We start from the raw sequence: 18109 nt of genomic DNA, 5'->3' as shown, positions 1-18109 counted from the left end.
TATTTCATTCTTAGTTTTCTCCAGACAGCACAATGGGGACGGGTAATCCTACATTAATAACTTGGTCTTAGAGGATCTAATATGCAGAACTTTGAAGCCAGTAGCATGTCTGTAATTTTTATGCTCATGCCCAGAAACAAACCCCTGAATTTACTGTTGCTGTGGCCTATACATCAGTATTTCAAAAGGCATTTTCCCTTGACTAAACCTGAGAAAAATGAGGAGCCTGGTGAGAAAGTGTTTGGCCTGGAAAAAATGGGTGTTCAATGGATAGTAAAGCACTTGACAAGGGCAAAGGATGGCTGCAGACCCTGGCAGGTGAACACAGCACCTGCCCATCTTTTGCAGTTGCAGATTTGTGAGAACTAAAAATAGTTCTTTTAGGAGATTTTTTGTTGTTGTTGTTTCGGTCTTTTTGTGGGTTTTTTCCCATCTCTTATCAAAATATTTAGAGGAAGGGGATGTTGTCCCCAGGATGACAGCTGTGTACCCATCAGAGGGTGGAGCAGGCACCAAAGCCATTCTTTGATAGGGTCCATCACTACCAAGACATTTCACCTCATCTGCTTCTCTACATCCTATGGATGTGGGGCAGGTGTTCTTTGCCTCTCTGAGTAGGGGCATATTGGGAGAACTAAGTCAGGGTGTGCACATATATGGGGCTCTGTTTTCTCTTGAGACTATATGGAAGACAAGCTGACTTGAGTCCCTCAATTCACTGCCTTTGTCCTCACCTTGGTTTCTGTTTCCTTTCTTCATCAGGAAAATGGGAGCCACTCACCCAGCGTGAGCTCTAAGGCACAGCAAAATAAAGTCCCGCTGCCTTGGACACTTCCCAGTATGGATGGCTTGGTTGAGCAGAACAGTGTGCTTATGCACAGTAAGATCACTGAGGCTGGGAAAAGGAATGGTTTAATTAACACAAGGAACTTAGTGGCAGAAAGCCGAGATGGTCTGGTCTCTGTGTACCCCACCCCTCAGTACCAGAGCCACAGAGCGGGCAGCCTGTCCTCTCCGAGATGCCCGGAGAACGGCAGGAGTGACCCCGTGCAGCAGCTCCTGGACCCCAGCATACTGCAGCAGACAGTGGAGTCTCACTACAGGCCCAACATCATCCTCTACTCCGAGAACGTGCTGCGCTCGTGGGGCGAGAGCCTGGGCTCGGAGTGCTGTGAAACGACCTTCATCGAGGAGTGCTCGCCCACCAAAGACAGCCTGGAGTACCCTGACAGCAAATTCATAGACCTCTCCACGGATGACATCAAGATTCACACCCTCTCCTATGAGGTGGAAGAAGAAGAGGATTTCCAGGAACTAGAGGTCAGATGTCACTTGGGAAATGTGAAGAAGGCTGGGGGGAGGAGGGCGTGTTTGAAATTAAGTGTACAGCCCTCTAGAGCTGAACAGCAGGCAATCATCTGCTTTTTGGGTCAGCTGTATCACTTTCTCCTCCAATTAAGACAATGCTCATCTTTGTTTGTTGAGTAAGGTCCCAGGTCTGTGAACACCAACGGCAAAATTCCCACTCATCCTAGTGGAGATCAGCATTTCCCTTCTGTCTCTGAAGGGGCTGGTCAGAAAGAAAACCCATGTGTTTAAATGCTGTGTAAGGTTTGGGCTGGGAGCATCTATCTATCTGCATGGAGCCCATCTTACTCAGCAGGCCAGCATCATCTCTTGCCTTCACCTGACTTGAGCAGAATGTTTTAAATTACTGGCTCAGACACAAAACATTTCTGTCTCAGAGTGAACATAGAAACAGAAGTCTTAAGCTGCAGTGAATCCATTTCTCTGAAATAAATTATGTTTTTCTGATGGAGCAAAACACTTTTTAGACCCAAATACAATGTGTTCTTCTGGAGTCCTGTGCCTCATTGATTGCTCACTGTAAAGTAACAGGGAAGAGTAAGGAAACAACTTCATTCTTTCTTAAATGATGTGATGCTGTTTTACACTACAATGACACAGACTCCAAATTTCAGGAGGCTGAAAATGACTCATTTATTTTTGGGATGTGTTTTCCTTATATATTATTTTACACAGACCAATTTGATTGGTGACAGAAAGGCAAACTTCTTTAATCATATTGGTCAGACCAGAAGGACATCAAGAAGAAGTCCTTCCTAGGAAAAGGAATGAAAAACATAGTAAAGTGACCAGGGCTACAATGATGCTTTTTTTTTTTTTTTTTTTTTTTTTTTTTTTTTGCCAAAGACCCAAGTGTGGCAGGGATTTGTATTTTTTGTATTTGCCAGTGTTTGTGGGAATGCAGGTTGAACGTAATGCTGGTGATCTTAAAATTTCCTCCACCACTGGTCAGAGACTCCTAACCTAGCAAAGACCCTCTGGCTGTCTAGAGCAAAGCCATACCTTCAAACATGAATGTCCCAGCTGAGATAGGGATATTGGTTGTGCTTCTCTGTTGCTGTGATTTTCGTTTAGGAGCAAGACCTAACAAGTCCTAAAATTTCTATTTTCACCTCCTATAATACCCGTGTCTCACCCTGTGATCAGCACAGGGGAAATCCAGCAAGAACCTGACTTCCCTTTTATTCTATTTTCTCTCTGTATTGATAAGGTGGGAAGTGGGAAGTGTTTTTCCCAGTGTGTGCCATTAATGCAGTATTCAATGCCTCCACAGGGAGACAGAAAGCTTCTCTCTGAAGCATGTGAGAATATTAGCTCAAATCACACCCTTCCACAGAATTTCAGAATTGACCACAGGAAGTATAATTTCCTTAATCAAAACAAAATTCCTGGTTGCTGTCTTTTTGCCCCAGTTTCTCTCATGCAGTAGTGGCACAAGTGACTGCAGCATACGTGGTGTTATTGACACATCTGGCCTGACATTCAAGCAGCAAAAAAAAGTCTCCCTCTCATCAATTCAAGTCAAGAAGACATTCTTTAGCCAACTTTTGGAGAATGAGATTTAAAAAAGGCTGGGAAAATGAACAGCACAAGGAAAAAACCTCTTCAAAATGGTACTGGAGGAACTTGATCAGCTTTTCACAGAGAACATTTGTGTCTTAAAAACCAGCTGTAGAACTTCATCCTCCTCTGATCTTAAGGGGGGGAATGAGACAGTAAATTTTGGTAACATGCTCTGACAGTGTTGTGCATCCTTTTCCCTGTCTCCTTCTTCTTTCTGACCTATTTCTATGGAAATAGACCTCCTGAGGTCAAATTTGGCAATTCTTGAATGGGTATAGAGCATCTGGAATCACAGATTGCCTGTCTTATTTGACCCTTTGGGGTGACATTGTGCTAACAAACACAGGTGTATGGACAACCATCTTGACCTATGTGTGTAAGGTGCTCAGAATAAGATGACAGTTTCACAAAGTACACACCACTCATGGATTGTCCTCTCCATCAAAATTTCCCCTCCAGTAGGAACGGGAGGAGAAAACCACTTGCTTTGTTAGAAGCCTCTGCTTTGAGACCAGGGTCCGTCTCCATTGCTGTGCTCCCTGACCAGCCCTGTGCAGCACTGTGATTTTCACTCCTTTCCATGACCCCAAAGGATCAACCTACTGGGCAGCTGTTTTCAGCAAGAAGTAGCTCAGCATGGCAAGTAGCTTCCATTCCAGGAAGGTCCAAATTCCATTCCAGGAATGTACAAATTCTGCAGATGCAGCTGGTCATGCAGGAGAGGAGAAATGAATTTGACCAGACCAGAAAAAAACAGATTTGCTGTGTTGTGCTCTTCTGGTTCACAGAAGTTGGTGGACAGAGGTTGTGTCTGTGTGGCCAGATCCATGAGGGCCTCCTGGGCTTGGCTAGAGCACAGCTTCATTAGAGACCTAAATTCATGCATGGAGATTCTGGAAATGAAAGAACACTATTTAAGGACAAGCAGTCACTGAGTAGGTGATGAACCATGCTAGATTGTTAACTACATAAAACCAGCACCTGAATCACACACCCAAGTGTGTCACACTAGAAAGATTTTTTTTCCCTGTCAGTTACTGACAAGAAACAGAGGCTTTTTTAGATTACTAATAGATGGGATGGGAAAGAGTGAGTGCCAGGACTGGGAGCAGAAGTTAGAAGGAAGAGGGTGACACAATAGAGGTGCAAATTTTGTTTCCCTACTGTGAGAGTCCTAAAAGGTTTGAGTCTGTCACTGAGGGTGGCACAGGACATTGCTGTGTATCTTGTCACATTGACTATCAAGCCACAGCTCATCAAGGCACAGAAGCTGTGGAGTGTCAGAGAAGACCAGGGCTCATGTCTGCTTTGGCATCTCTGTAAACTAGCCCCTTTTTGGAAACATTGGCAAAGATGGGAGCTTTGTGCAGAAGAGCTCTTTTCTCTCAGAAACTGAGAGCTACCTCCTGTTCTCCACATGTCAGTGCAAGGCAAGTGGAGTCCCACTGGAGCATCTCTGTAAAATGCCCTCGGGAGAACACACTGGCCATGGGGTTGTCATTGCTCTTCCCCCATGTCTCCCTGGCACTGCCTGCCTTATACCAGAATGCCTGCCTAGAGTTTTTCAGGATGGATATTTAATTTCTTAGAAATGCCAAAAAATCAATCTCCTCCCTTTGCAGCATCTCCCACACCTCAGTGCAATACTTTCAGGAGAGACACATGCAGAAAATAGTTTTATTGCAGGTCAGACTGCTTCTGGCATGATTGTCTTTTTGAAAAGAGTTGAGCTCTTGGTGACCAGAAGGGTTGCTGTTCTCTGGAAGAAAACTTTGCAGTGGAGAAAGATTCTGAAAAAAAAAAAACAAACAACCAGGTATTTTGATTTATTTGGTTTTGGTTTGAAGAATTGACCAAGCCAAGCTGCAGGGTTTGCTACTCTGTAGCTGTCATCTTCCTCAGGATGAGTTTATCCAGCTCAACATGTCTAGGACAATTTGCTGGTAAGGAGATACTTTCTTCCCTTCCCCAACCTGGGGACTCCAAAGAGCATGGGAGATGGAGCAGAGGAGAGGAGACATCCTAATCATGGGTTGTACCCTGCAGCAACATTTTACCAACTTATTTGTTGGGATTTTTTACTAGCAGGGCTTCTCAGGTCCTGGTGGAGTGTTGTTCAGTCTGCCTAAAAAAATCATAATTGTCTGGAGGGAGAAACATCTGAGAAACAGCTCTCATTAGCATATATAGAGCCCTGCTTTGCTCCACCAATTACCAGGCATGAAAACAGAAAGCTGCACATTCTATCGGGGCTTTAAACTTCTCTCTTCCATGCCTGTCCCTGAAATCAAATGATTCCCTATTTAGGCATCATTGGAAAATTTATAAATATCTTATGAGTTCTTTACTCTGCAACTAATAGACAACTTGTCAAATGTGGCAGCAGTGAAATATGAAATGAGTTACAAGATGAAATACCTTCCTGTTAGAGTTCATGTGCTATCTTTTATCCAAAAATAGCATTTGTCATGTTATACTCCTGCTAGTTTTGCTCCTAGCCACTAGGTAGATTGCTTATTTAGAGAAACCCAAGCTATTCATGGCAGCAAATTAAATTATTCATATATGTCGCATAAAAGAATACTTTGGAGCTCTCTCTTAAAACCCTTTTACTTTTTCCCAGCACCCAGCAATGTCAGAAACAATCTCTAAATGCAAAATAAATAGAATGTTCTGGGAGTGAAAGAAGAAAAGAAATGTAGTGCTTTCAAGGTATACATTTCTTCTTTTTTTTCCACTAGAAATTGCTGGATTCTGTTGTGAAAACTCATCCTTTGGACCTGAGCATGAAATGAAATTGTAGAGATAGAATTTGGATCCTGTTCCATACAACCACTCTTCTCTACATTCCCAAGCACCTCCTGGTACGTTTTTTCCACAACATGAAGAGAAGACCCTGAGGATATTTATGCCCATCAAGCCCTGTGAACTCATGCACATTTTCTGTCAGTGGTCCTGCACTGGGCTGTGTCCCCAGTGTTTCCCTGGTTGTAGGTATCCAGAAAGCGTGTTTGAACATCCCTTAGGGGGCTGAGTATGGCTGAGTTCCCTTTACAGAGAGCTCTGCAACATGGGCAAAGACAAGGTCTTGCAGCGTGGTTTTACTGATGAATTCACTGGCCATCACTGCTCTCCTCGGCATGGAGTGTACAGTATTTTTTCTGTTCTGCATCTGGGCAGTGGAGAAAACAGTACCATAGATACCTTGCCCAAGCTCATCTAGGGCTGTGTTGAGAATATGGGAATGTAATTTTCGGTCCTTTTGTCCCATGGCATATGCTCAGAAGAGTGTGTTGTCAGAGGTGTGGTGCCCAGGTATGAGCTCCTAAGAGGTGTGGCACTCAGGTATGCAGTCATGGCACTGAGTCATCCTACCCATAGGACACAATTTCTATCTCTGAGTTCCTTCAAAGGCACATTATTAACAGATTACATGAGTGATTACACTTTGCATTTTATTTATTTTTCACCTTAGAAGGAGAAGCCACTCAAGTCTGGTGATACTGAGCTCTGCCAAAGGATATTAACCTCTATAAGCCAGCTCCAGATGAAGGGAGCATGGCTGGGAAGTCACCTTCAGCAGTCTCCAAATGCCCTCCTATGAATCTTGTTAATAGTAGCCAGGGCCCGTGGCAATTCCCTTTCTCATCATCACTTCCCTGAGTTTTCAAACTGATGCTCAGCAGTGATGTCTCTGCAATCCAGCCTGTGAGTTGCAGGAGCTCTGGTTGAGCTGCATGCTGTCTTTTGTAGAGGGTGGATATTTGGCACACTTCTTTGAGGACTGCTGTGTCAGCTGAGAAGCAGAAAGCGGACAATCATGAAGGGCCACACCACTTGCCCCAGCTTGTTTTAGCGTGGATCCGTTCATTGCTGTCTGTGGTGATCCCCTTCCAGTGGCAATGTGCTGGATGCCAGTTCCTGAGGAGCTACGGGCAGGCTGGATGTGGCTGTCCAGAACACATCACAGGGGAGATGATCAAAGTCCAGGGCTCAAGGTGGAAGAATAAGCTTTGGCAACTACATCCAGGGGTTTTTGCCCATTGCGTTTTGGTATTGTGAAGTCACACGTGAAAAGTTTTCCAACCAAGGAGAGTCCTCTGTGAGCCCATTCTGCAAGGCTGGCTGGGTGACTGACAGGGCAATTTTTAGACTGGGACTTGGGAAACAACAGGAGCTGCAGGAGGTCAGTGTTAGGGGATTATGGATCTTTTAAATGCCTTTAAAACTGAAAGGGAATCAACTGCAAAACTCGAAGCTGTAAAAAGAAATAAACAGGCAAAATTAAATAAATAACAGGCTTTAGAGAATCACCTCTTAAGAAATTATCAGTAAGATTCTGCTCAGGGACAAGTGAATCTGTGGAGGCAGCAGTGATAAACTACAGCCTTCAGTGGAAGAGTCCCCATCCAGCTGCTGCCTTTAGCATTTGCTGCATGGAGGTGAACTCAAAACACTTGTAGGAGAGCAGAAGGATGCAGAGTGCTGGTCAGAACAGGTCATCATGTTTAACTACATTACTGGAACAGGCATTGTGTGGAGGGAAACAGAGCACATATTAACTTGGAGCAGCATTGTGTTGGTCTTTGTCAAACCAGACCGCTGGACCATCTGGATTTGAAGGCAGATCCCACAGGGCCATATGAGAAATTAGTTTTGTATGCATGGTGTGCATGTTGCTGAATTGGTTGCTTTGAAGGAAAAAAGGAAAAAGGCTGTTTCTCGAATATCCATCAGAGGTTGCTGGCAGCTGTAATTCAGAGCAGACACTGTTGTCTGACATCTCCAGTGTGCTTGGCAAGCTGTCTGCAGAGCAATTGTAATGTCTCAGTTGAGGTAAAGCACATAGCCTTTAGGGGTAGCCAGCCTTGATTCAAGAAAAGGCCTTTTTTAATAGAAAATCAATTACAACTGCAGAAAAGTGTTCATCACCATCTCTGTTAAAAATCTGCACCTTGTGTCTGCTCTTCCTCTATTCTTCTTTCAGTCACTTCAGCTTTTCTACAGAATAGAAGAGCTGCCTCAGATCAGAAATTATCTACTCAGGCACTTACAGGCTGTGATGAAACTCCATCTTAGATGCATCTTATGACTGGAGTTAGCTTCTCTTTTTCTTCCAGTGTAGATGTTTTCCTGTGGCATTCTGCCTTCCAATGCCTGATTTCTCCAACAAACTCTGGAAATGGTGTCCAAGAATAGATGGAAGGGAAGGGGAAGGGAAGCCTAACTGACAAATATAATTCTGACTTCTTAGCAACACTAATATTCAGCTTCTTCAGTTTCAGGGTGCAGTTCTTACAGATCCAGGAATAAGTGAAGAAGTAGCTGAATTATCAATTATCTCAGTGTCATAGGGGGTTCTGAATAGAGAAATTTTCTTGATAAGCTCAGGATCAGGTGTCCTGGTGTAAGAGAGAATGTTAGGAAGGAAGGTTTGCTTGGAGAAAGGATGTTTATCTGGAAGAGTAAAGAGGTATCATTTGCTGTTGGATTTCTTTTTGTGATTTTTAACTTGTTTTTTCACCTTTCTCATTCACAATTGGTCTGCATGGTCAGGACTTAATGATTAGAATTATTCTTTTACCCTTGGTAACTCATAGGCAGGTCAACTTGGCCTTTGGGAGGCAGCATCACTGATAATTTTGTGGTTCAGCACACGTTCAAAGTTACTTGAGGAATCTTTTCTCCATTTCATCTTTATGTGAAAGAAAAGGCAGTTTCAAATATCAGAGAGGTAGTCTCCACAGATACTATGCCAGCACACAACTCAGCCGTAAACCTGAAAATCAAAAGCATTTTTTGATTTTGTATCTCACCTGTTCAGGTGAGTGGACAGTTTCAAGGGGTGGTTTCAGCAATACTGTGGATTTTCTCCCTGTCCTTCTCCTCCTTTATTTTTGGAAGGAAATATTCACCCTGGTTCATCTGACTAGAGAACCCCTTCCTTTCATGGCCCCTTTTCAGCTCCCTACAGTGATATCTTTACATTTGTCTTTTCTTACTTTCAAGCTCATGCAACAGTGATGGAATCTGTGACACAGTGGGTGAGGAAGAGACCTGCTGGCCACTGCTGTGATGGAGTAGAAGAAATGGGCAAATGATCAGGGAATTGGCTTATGGCAGAGGAAAAGCAATATTGTCATTAACCAGCACATCTGCATTTCTCTCTTTTGCTGATCCAGAGTGATTACTCGAGTGACACCGAGAGTGAAGACAACTTCCTGATGATGCCACCAAGGGATCATCTTGGCCTCACTGTGTTCTCCATGCTCTGCTGCTTCTGGCCACTGGGAATTGCTGCCTTTTACCTGTCCCATGAGGTAATGTTAAAACATTTCCTGCCAGACATTCTCAAGGACAGTGGAAGGTAGTTCAAGGGGATGGCATCTTCCCCACCTGGATATGTCTCTGTGGTAATGGTGGCTGCCTTTTGAGATACTTTGCTGAGGGAGGTGTCTACAAAATATTTTAGCTTTTAGTTGGCGATGGTCACATTCCATGTCAGATTATATGTCCAGCTAAGAATCCTCTGTGGACATGGCTTTTGAGTAGAAAACACCCTTGGATAGGTCAAACGCTTGGCTTTACCATTGGGAAAACATTGGGATCTACGTGTCCCAAGCTGATTATTTAGAATATCTTTCCAGGAGTAGAAAAATAATTTCTGTTCTGCAGATGTGAATTTCCTTTCCCACAGAAAATATTGCTTAGGCTGTTCTTCCTTTCAAATTTTAATATGCATTTAATATGCATAATTTTAAAATATTTCTTTACCAAAGAAGTGACTGTGTTTTGGTTTGTTTCCTTCATGAGACATTCTTAACGTTGCTTAACTTGCAATCACCTCATGCCCATCATTTGTTTCAACAAGTATGTCTCCATAAGTGTCTGCAATGTAATTACTGAATTTCCCAGCATGGCAGATAATGTGAGGTGACAGAGAAGGCATCACACTGGCAGACTCATCAGTGACTGGGAGGAAACATTTGATTATATTTCTCTCTAGTGCCTATTGCAAACGAGAGTCTTTGCTCCACAGCACCCTTCACATTTACCCTCTCAGCTGTCTTTCTAATCTGCCTGCACTAAACACCTACCAGCCCCGCTGATCTGTCAAACTAGAGCAGGCTCTCCAGATCTGAAGAATCTTACTCTTCAAGATAAAAAAAACACCCCAAAAAGATATGGAAAGATATGGAGAACTACTTTTTTTTTTTCTTTCTTTTTTTTTTTTTTTAACTTCAAATAAACAGGCTGTCTTTGCTGGGAAGCGTCTGAGACTATTAGTGTTTGTCCAGTGGAAAATAACAAGTTCTGATTGTTGGAGTTTTGATTGATTGTGAGATAGTTTTGTCTGAGGTAAGACAGCACAGCACAGTCAAATAAATACAAAATCCCCCAATGTAATTAATACTAAAAAGCAATGTGGCTGAGAAGCTAAATGTGCTGAGAACCAGTGTACAAAGGCCAGGGCATCCAGCTGTGAACTGATCCCAGGGGCCAGCATGAGTCTGTAGGAGCCTCTGACTTCCCTGGGAGAATACACAAGGTGGAAAGGCATAAATACAGGGAAAAATTTTGGTACTATGCTGAAAGATTTTGACAATTGAAAATGAAAACTCGTGTGTTTTTTGGTTTAGTATAATGATCAAGTATAGCTGAATGTGGCTGCCTAAATCCAGTTTTCAAAACTCTTGTAGAAAGATGGTCCAGCTAGTTCCAGTCCAGCAGAGACACATCTCTTTGTCCTCTCCCTGAGCTCCCAGGGAGCTCCTTTCTCTCCCTGCCTTCCCATTGAGCAGGTCCATCACAGCCCTGAAAAGATGTGGGAAAAGTGGTTCTTTTGTGGCGAAACCCCACATCCAATAAACTGGCATTTTCTGGGGAAAAAATGAAACCAATATTAAGCCTAAACCTCCTGTGGCTGAACACTTGCTGAGATAGATAGTACAAACCATCAAAACCCTGCACCTTGCTAAGCTAATATTGACAATGATATCCTCTCATACTTCAACACATAAACCATATATGTGATTTCTATTTATATAGGTCATTCAGCTTAAACTCCTTGGTAACATTTGAGATCACTTGTTAATTCAAAAGAATAGTCTAACATTCCCCCTTCTTTATCAAAAACCAGAAGTATAGCTAAAAATCAACTTTTGGTACTCATGATCAAACCTCTCTTTTTACAGTTGATTGAGCTCTTTGTGTTTTCCAAAGTCTTCTGAGCAGTTCTACCAAAAAGGCCATCTGGGAATAAACTGTAACATGTAGGAAATTCAGAGATGGGGAATGGATTCTTTGATGCAGTATACAGCACTGGCAAGGAATTTTGTTTTAAAAATCTGGTCTGCTCTAGGTGTGGGATGCATTTGAAGTTGAAGCCTTTGTTTGCAGAGGATGTATCTGCAGTACAGCTCATTCCAAAGGCATAGGTGCTCTGTTTATTCCTGCATCAGCCGCCAGCACGTTTATTACGCATTTGCCTGTGTCATGCTGCAAAACAATTACACAATGCTGTAAGACAGCAGAGGTGCTCTTTACCAACAGAATGATTGAATTTGTGAGGGTTTGTGCTCCATGAAAGCCAAATTTTTCCTGCAGATGATGTTTCTGCTCTGTATGGGACGTCTTTTCTCCCCCAAGGCTCTTGCCAATGTGCTGCTGACTTGGGACTTCTTGCAGAGCCCCTGTATCAAGGGGTGCAGCTGTGCAGGGTCTACCCCAGGGTCTGTCTGGAAATGAAGATATGCATCCACAGGTGAGCTAGCAGGGAGGAGCAGTGGATTCAGAAATACAATTTATGAAAGCCCAACATGTTATTTTCCTGTTGGGATATCCAGTTTTCTAAGCAGGATGTCACTTGGTGATCTTATCCCAAGCAATGCTGAGACTTGCTGCTTTTCTTCTTCCCTCAGAAAAACAGAGAGCCTTGAGGCCATCACTATGCTGTCCACTTGTTCAGTTATTTCCTTCTGGTTTTATTTGTGTTTTTCCTTCCCACAAGTCTTGCCCCCACTTCCTGTAGCTGCCCAGTCCTGTGCTCCTCTCAGCTCCACTCTCAGGATGGGGCCCTGTGTCCTGTCTTCTCTCACATTTGCTTCTCCAGAATGAAGCATGTGAGTTTTCAGGCCGGCCATTTTTTGGATTGTCTCATTAGTCAACAGCTGAAGAGCTCAATCAAAGGAGTTTTTGTGTATTTTGCATGGAAACTTTTGGAAAGAGGAAAGTAAATTATGTCTTTCACCAAAAACTCTTCCCCATAAAAGAGTGTGTGATCAAAAACAACACCTCATTATGTTTATTTTTCATAAATCTCCACCCTCTGGAGTCTTGCTGGTTCCTCAGTTTTTATTTCCAAAGGTATTTTTAGCACTGTAGATTTTAGGCAAGTGTGAAGCCTCATAAATCAAAGAAAGAACTTTAAAAATATATCTTTTTTGTCTTGTCAAGTTTACTGTTGAACTTGTCAGATGATTTCTCAGGGGCTGTCAGGCTTTCTGCTTGGGCTGGGAGGTGGTGGTAACAATCTTGAAAGGTCTTTTTGCATGAACCCTCTTTTTCTCCCTGCTTTTATTTTTAGGAAAGAGAGCAATACCATGTCACACATTTCCCCCCCTACTGTAAACAGAAATTCATTATGAGAGAGATGAGCCTTTGATGGTATGAATGAGCTTCACTTTGTGCCCGCTCCCTTACAGGCAGAAACAAGAGCGTGCACCACAATTCCTATGAACCTTCCAAGGACCTGTGACATTGACCTAGACACACACCTGAAAAAATCCCTCTTCCCACTTCTCTACATGCTTAGGTTCTCAAATAGCCTCCAGACCCTCCCTCCTCCCCGGCAGCAGGTGAGACCTGCCAGGCAGCAGCCTGCACTCTGGGCACAAGGGAGCAATCACTTCCCGTCTGCTGTGCTGGCTCCCTGCTGTAATTACCTCCCTCGCAGGGGAATGCAGAGATGCAAAGCTTTGTAATTATTTGCTCGCATTGTCTCACTGGGTAAAGGATTTTCTACAGTTTCATATGGAAACAAGGCATACGTGACCGGAAAAAAAGAGTAGCTTGTCTTTCTTCATGATAACTTCTGAAATATTTGGTTACTTTTCATCCAGTTTTCAGAGACAGGGGCTTTGGGAAAAAAATCTGTATTTTGACATATTTCAGTAGTCACTGGGGAGAAGAAGGAAAGAATGGTTATGTTCCCACTGGAAGGTAGCAAACAATATGAATTCTAGCTTTTATCAGAATTTCAGTATACATGAATATCAGAATTCTCAGCATACATGTATGGATTTCATTGTCCTTGCTTTTCTGGCATAAGGTTTTGACATCCAGCTTCAGAAAAAGAGGACAGAGAAATAACAGCCAGGTGTTATCTGCTGTTTATTCCTTAGAAAGATGTCTCATAGTCCCCATATCAACAGGGAAAACAATGAGACAGAACAGCAGTATGATGTGCCACATTCCACCAGACTGGCTGGTGATGCCCTGCTCTTATCCATCCACCCTGCTTTGTTTCCTTCCTGTCCCACTTTACTCTATCAAAAAAAAAAAAAAAGAATATGGTCTATTCTAAAGAGCTTGACACACAGCCAGGAGCATATGTTAGTACAGGGGATGTAGCAACCTATATATCAAAGAAAAAAAGGCAAAAGAAAAACAAAAATGTGGTATTTTTCTTTACTTGGCAGTGACATGCCAAGATCTGTACTTGCAGGATATGCTGGTCAGCATTGCTGAAGCAATGCTAGCAAAGCAGACAGGAGCCTTTTGCATTTTCAAAAGATTTTTTAACACTGCATGATTTCTTGGTCCAAGTAATGCTTGGACAAAAGAACTGCCTAAAGATGATGAGCTTTAATGGAAATAAAAGGCCTTTGTTTTGCTGTCTTGGACCAGATACCAAGTCACACAATTCTTTTGCTTAAACAGGGCTGTTGCTTTGAGTCACACAGATTGGGTAAAGGGCCCTGGGTGTATTCTGGGGCTGCCCAGCCCAGTCTCTGCTGACTGTCACACACAGGTTTGAGCTCTCTGTGCTGCTCACTCAGAAAGCAAATCCCTGAGTTCTTTGCCCAGCTCTGTTCATGTGAGTACAGAGCAGATGCCCTTTTACCCTTACGAACTGTTGTGGTTTTTCTGCTGCAAAAAATGATGTGTAAAACAATTAAACCCATTTGTGCTAGGAATGAGTGAAAAGAGGTTAAAATGAGTTCCTCCTCCCAAGGAGCTGCAAAGGCCTTTTGTGGCAGAGGTTGTCCTAGAGAGAACTCTGTGTAACTGTCTTGCTGGGATGGCACAGTGCTGATGTGTGGCCACTGTACTCACATAAGAGCCCTGGTCCTGGGAGGTCACAAGGCAGAAGGTCACAGCTGGCTGGTGGCCCACACTCCTTCCCTTACTCCCATCAGGAGGGTGACAGATTTGCCAGGTGGAGGAGAATAAAATAGCAAGGCTTCTGTTCCCAGCCACGACACAGAGAGCAGCTGTCTGCTGGAGGAGTCAGGTATGTATGTCACCATGTGTGGTGAGAATGTTGGCTTTCCTGTGCTCGGAAAAGCAGCTCAGAAATAGACAACCCTGGCCCCTGATTAGGTGCATTTGGGTGACATCCTTTGCCTCTGCAAAAAGCTTATGGTGTGATTTAATACATTCAAGAAGTTTGCAACTTCTGTTCCTTTGGGAGAAGAGAGGAAAGCTTTATCCTGGATGAGGTAAAAGAGGATCTTTTCTTCTCTTCCCCCAGGCAATTCCGCAGACAAAGATAGCCGCTCTGAAGTGGGGCTGATGAATTACCAGCATCTCCAATTCTCATCTTTCCAAGTGGGAGCTGGCTGCCAGCCAGTACTTTGTGTGTGCATGGGCATTGCTCCTGCCAACTTTTCCCTTTGGGTAGATGTCTCCAGAGAAGTGTTTGTCTGCACAAGAAAATGGCCATTTAGAGTGTGTTGTGTACCAGCAGAGACTGTGCATCCTGAGTGAGGTCATGGGCCAGGGAACTTTATAAGTGTCTGGTATAATTTCCTCTTTATTCCTTTGTCCTTTTGATCTTGTAGTTCTTATTTCCAAGTCACGAAGTACAGCTACATAAAGGAATTAAATTAATGAATGACCTGATTGCTTTAGCCCTTAAGCTAATTTTAAATAATTGAAAAAGTAGCTGGCAAATAACATTCCCTGGAGAGTTTAATTCATTGTGCAGGTGTTTAATTACAAGGAAGTTTTGAGATAGGAGAAAGACTGACTTGAAGTATTCGAGGAGATGAGGGATCTTTTTCATTTTCAAGAGCATCCTGTACAATAGCAAGTATTGTACATGAATTTTTCTTTGCCAGTTATTTATGCCTCACACATTTTGCTAAGCCAGATACAGCCCCAGAGATTTGTCAATATAGTCATACTGCAAGGGTATAAAATATCCTGATGCCAGGAGGGCACCTTCTTCATTACCTGCTGTTACTTTTTGTTGCTTTGTGATTGACTTGTTATGTCACAGTTTTATAAGAATGTGAGGATTGTTTCAGTCCACAGCTGCCACTAAGCTGGAAGTGCCTGTAGTATTCACAAATTCACTCAGAGGCCTGTCTGGTGGAATCATCTGAAGAGCAGGGCAATAAATCTCCCAGGAGTTTATCAGGGGTTCAGTCTCTCTGACATCTAGGCAATCCTGACTAAGTTTAAGGAGCTTTTTAGTCTTAGGCAGTGGTGTTTTAGTTGTTTAGCTTTTTTTTTAAATCTAGAGAGCAGGATGGTATTAGCAGGATTATGGAATGGACTTGAGGCTTTTGTTAGTAATCCTCACTTATATCAGCTAAATACTTCAAGTTTTTTGCCTCTGCAAAGGTAGATTTTTCAGGAAGAATATTATTTCAGGAGAGGAAACAGAGAGCGTGTTCACAGTCTGAGAGCAGAAACAGTGCACATTATTTTGCACCTGCCAATGTCTGCCCTGCTGAAAGAGGCATGAGAAAAAAAAAGAAGAGGCGTTTTTGCAGATCCGGGAATGGAACATGGTCCCTTCCTTCTGGCCATCCCAATATTTGTTTCCATTGTCAGGAAGGCAAAACGCTTTGAATGCTGAAAGTCTTCACATGCAAGGTGGTGAATGATCTGCTTTGAAGTCTGCTGTGGCAAGGACAACAGCATGTTCATCTAGAGCATTTCATTGGGTGCTGTTTACAGAATAGACCTGTCTTTCATCTCATGCTGTGGCAGCACCATTTAAAAAACAAGATTAGTGAAAGGAGGCTCTCTCATTTGGAGTTGAATGTATGCAGCAGTAAATGCATGAGGATGTTTTCGAGGCTTAAGGTTAACATTTTATCAGTCTGCAACATACTCAGTTTTTATATTCTTATCAAAGATTAGCATCATGTACCAGAGACTCAGGGCTATATTCTAATCTTGAATATACAGCTTGCTATCTCTCAACATCTCTTTTGGTGAGGGCTTCTGAATTACTACTTTGTTTGAATGCACAGCAAAGGAAATTGATCACTTGATTGCAATCTACACATCTCTTTCAGGCTGCAGAGTAACTCTCTGAAGATTTAAATCTAGGGAGCTAGGCAGCCAAAGATCCCTGCCAGACAATGGTAATTCTTCATTGAATTGACTAGTAGGAAAGAGATCAAGTTTTTATGTATTTATTTTGGGACAAACTACAAAAACCAGCTAAAAAGAAATGGACTAGGATTTGCCTGCCTCTGTGCAGTTTGCATCTAAAATATTCAGATATACCTATTAAGACATTCTTGTCACGTTGGTAATAAAAGTTTTACTCTTGGTAATACGACCAGTCTACAATTTTATCTGCTTGGGGTGAAAAAAACATCAGCCTTTTCATGTTGGGAAAACCTTCCCCCGTGCCAGTTTGGTATTAAATACACTCATTATGTGTTGAGATAAACGCAAAGTTACCAATGACATTTCCACATGTTGCATTATTGCCATTTCTTGCATTATTTCTAAGTAGCATGGAAGAATCAGGGTTGCTCCTGCCAGTCCATAGCTGAGTCTGCAGGAGGACTCAGCTTTCTCCAAGAGGATGGGCAAGACCAGAGGCAAAAGAAGAGGTCTTACAGCATCTTCTGGGAAAGATTGGCAAGTCTCTGCTTGACACCATTCTTCATCCTGCTATCATCATGAAATACAGGAGAAAGGGTGCAATTCTAACCAGATGTTACCTATAATTCCCATTCCCAATGGTGGCCAGTGGATGTTTCTCTCTGTCCCAGAATTATGAGGTGTATCACCATGAGGAATCTTTACTTACAGCTATTGTCTCTGCCAAGTAGGGTAGAAATGTAGTGGTGGGAGCAAGAAAGGCAATTTTCCTTCACGGTTCTGTTCAGAGAGCTGTGTCTGGCTTGGATTTGAACTTTTTGTCGCTCATTCATCCAATGGGGAATCTGTAGAAGGAATTTTGGAGAATTCATTTTCCACAGATCCAAACCAGGTAGCTTCTCCCAGCACTTCCCTTTGTTCTGACAAGGACATGCTGCAAAATCTGGCAGTGGTCCTTGGGCTGATAATGGCAGAGAGCACACTCCAAATCCTCACAGGTGTGATAACCCAGGAAGTGGGATTTAGTCCAGAGACACACGGGACTTTGTACTAATTTAAACAGTAACTGTCCTAGCCTGAGATTTCTGAATTTAATTCAAGACACCACACTCAGCCACTATTACAAAAGTGTCCTCATTCCTTGACCTTGTTGCACAGATGGCATTGTTTTGAGCAGGTTTCTACAGGCTGTAATTAATTAAGCAATTAATTAGGAGCCTGGTTTACACAGGGCTCTTATTGTAAAGCAAGAACTTCTGTGACCTCATGGGGCCTTGTCACAGTGCTGGTCCCAAGACTGTCCAAATTATCTGTGCCAAAGATTCAGCATCTTCACCTGAGCATCACCTGCGCCTTTCCTGATGTGTCCTCAAATATGTCCACGTATTTGAAAGATTCACTTTGTTAAATGTGGTGCAGACCACGTTGTTCTGTGACATTCAGTATGTCTCTCTGTGTAGTTGAGTGCACAAATTTCTTGCTTCCCACCACATTCAGTATCCCCCACAGTCAAAATCCATATTTAAATCCCAAGGCGTTGTCTCTTATTTTTGCCATATCTCACTTTGTTCTGTCAAATTGAGAATTTTTTCCTCAATCAACC

The 18109-nt window shown here is 42.8% G+C and overlaps 1 protein-coding gene across 1 annotated transcript in view; it reads left to right on the top strand.

The window, feature by feature from the left end:
- Window positions 1-840: 840 nt before the first annotated feature.
- The window catches only part of SYNDIG1 (synapse differentiation inducing 1), a gene marked incomplete at both ends in the record, with an annotated part of 38693 nt that continues 21424 nt past the window's right edge, over window positions 841-18109 (top strand). Inside the window, 2 exons of the mRNA XM_083857819.1 lie at window positions 841-1320; window positions 9114-9251. Of these exons, the coding sequence (XP_083713945.1) occupies window positions 841-1320; window positions 9114-9251 (618 nt within the window). The remainder of the gene's footprint in view (window positions 1321-9113; window positions 9252-18109) is intronic.

This window comes from Zosterops lateralis (assembly GCF_965231275.1).
Source record: "Zosterops lateralis genome assembly, chromosome: 3".
Lineage (NCBI taxonomy): Eukaryota > Metazoa > Chordata > Aves > Passeriformes > Zosteropidae > Zosterops > Zosterops lateralis.
This window is presented reverse-complemented; position numbering and strand designations above follow the sequence as displayed.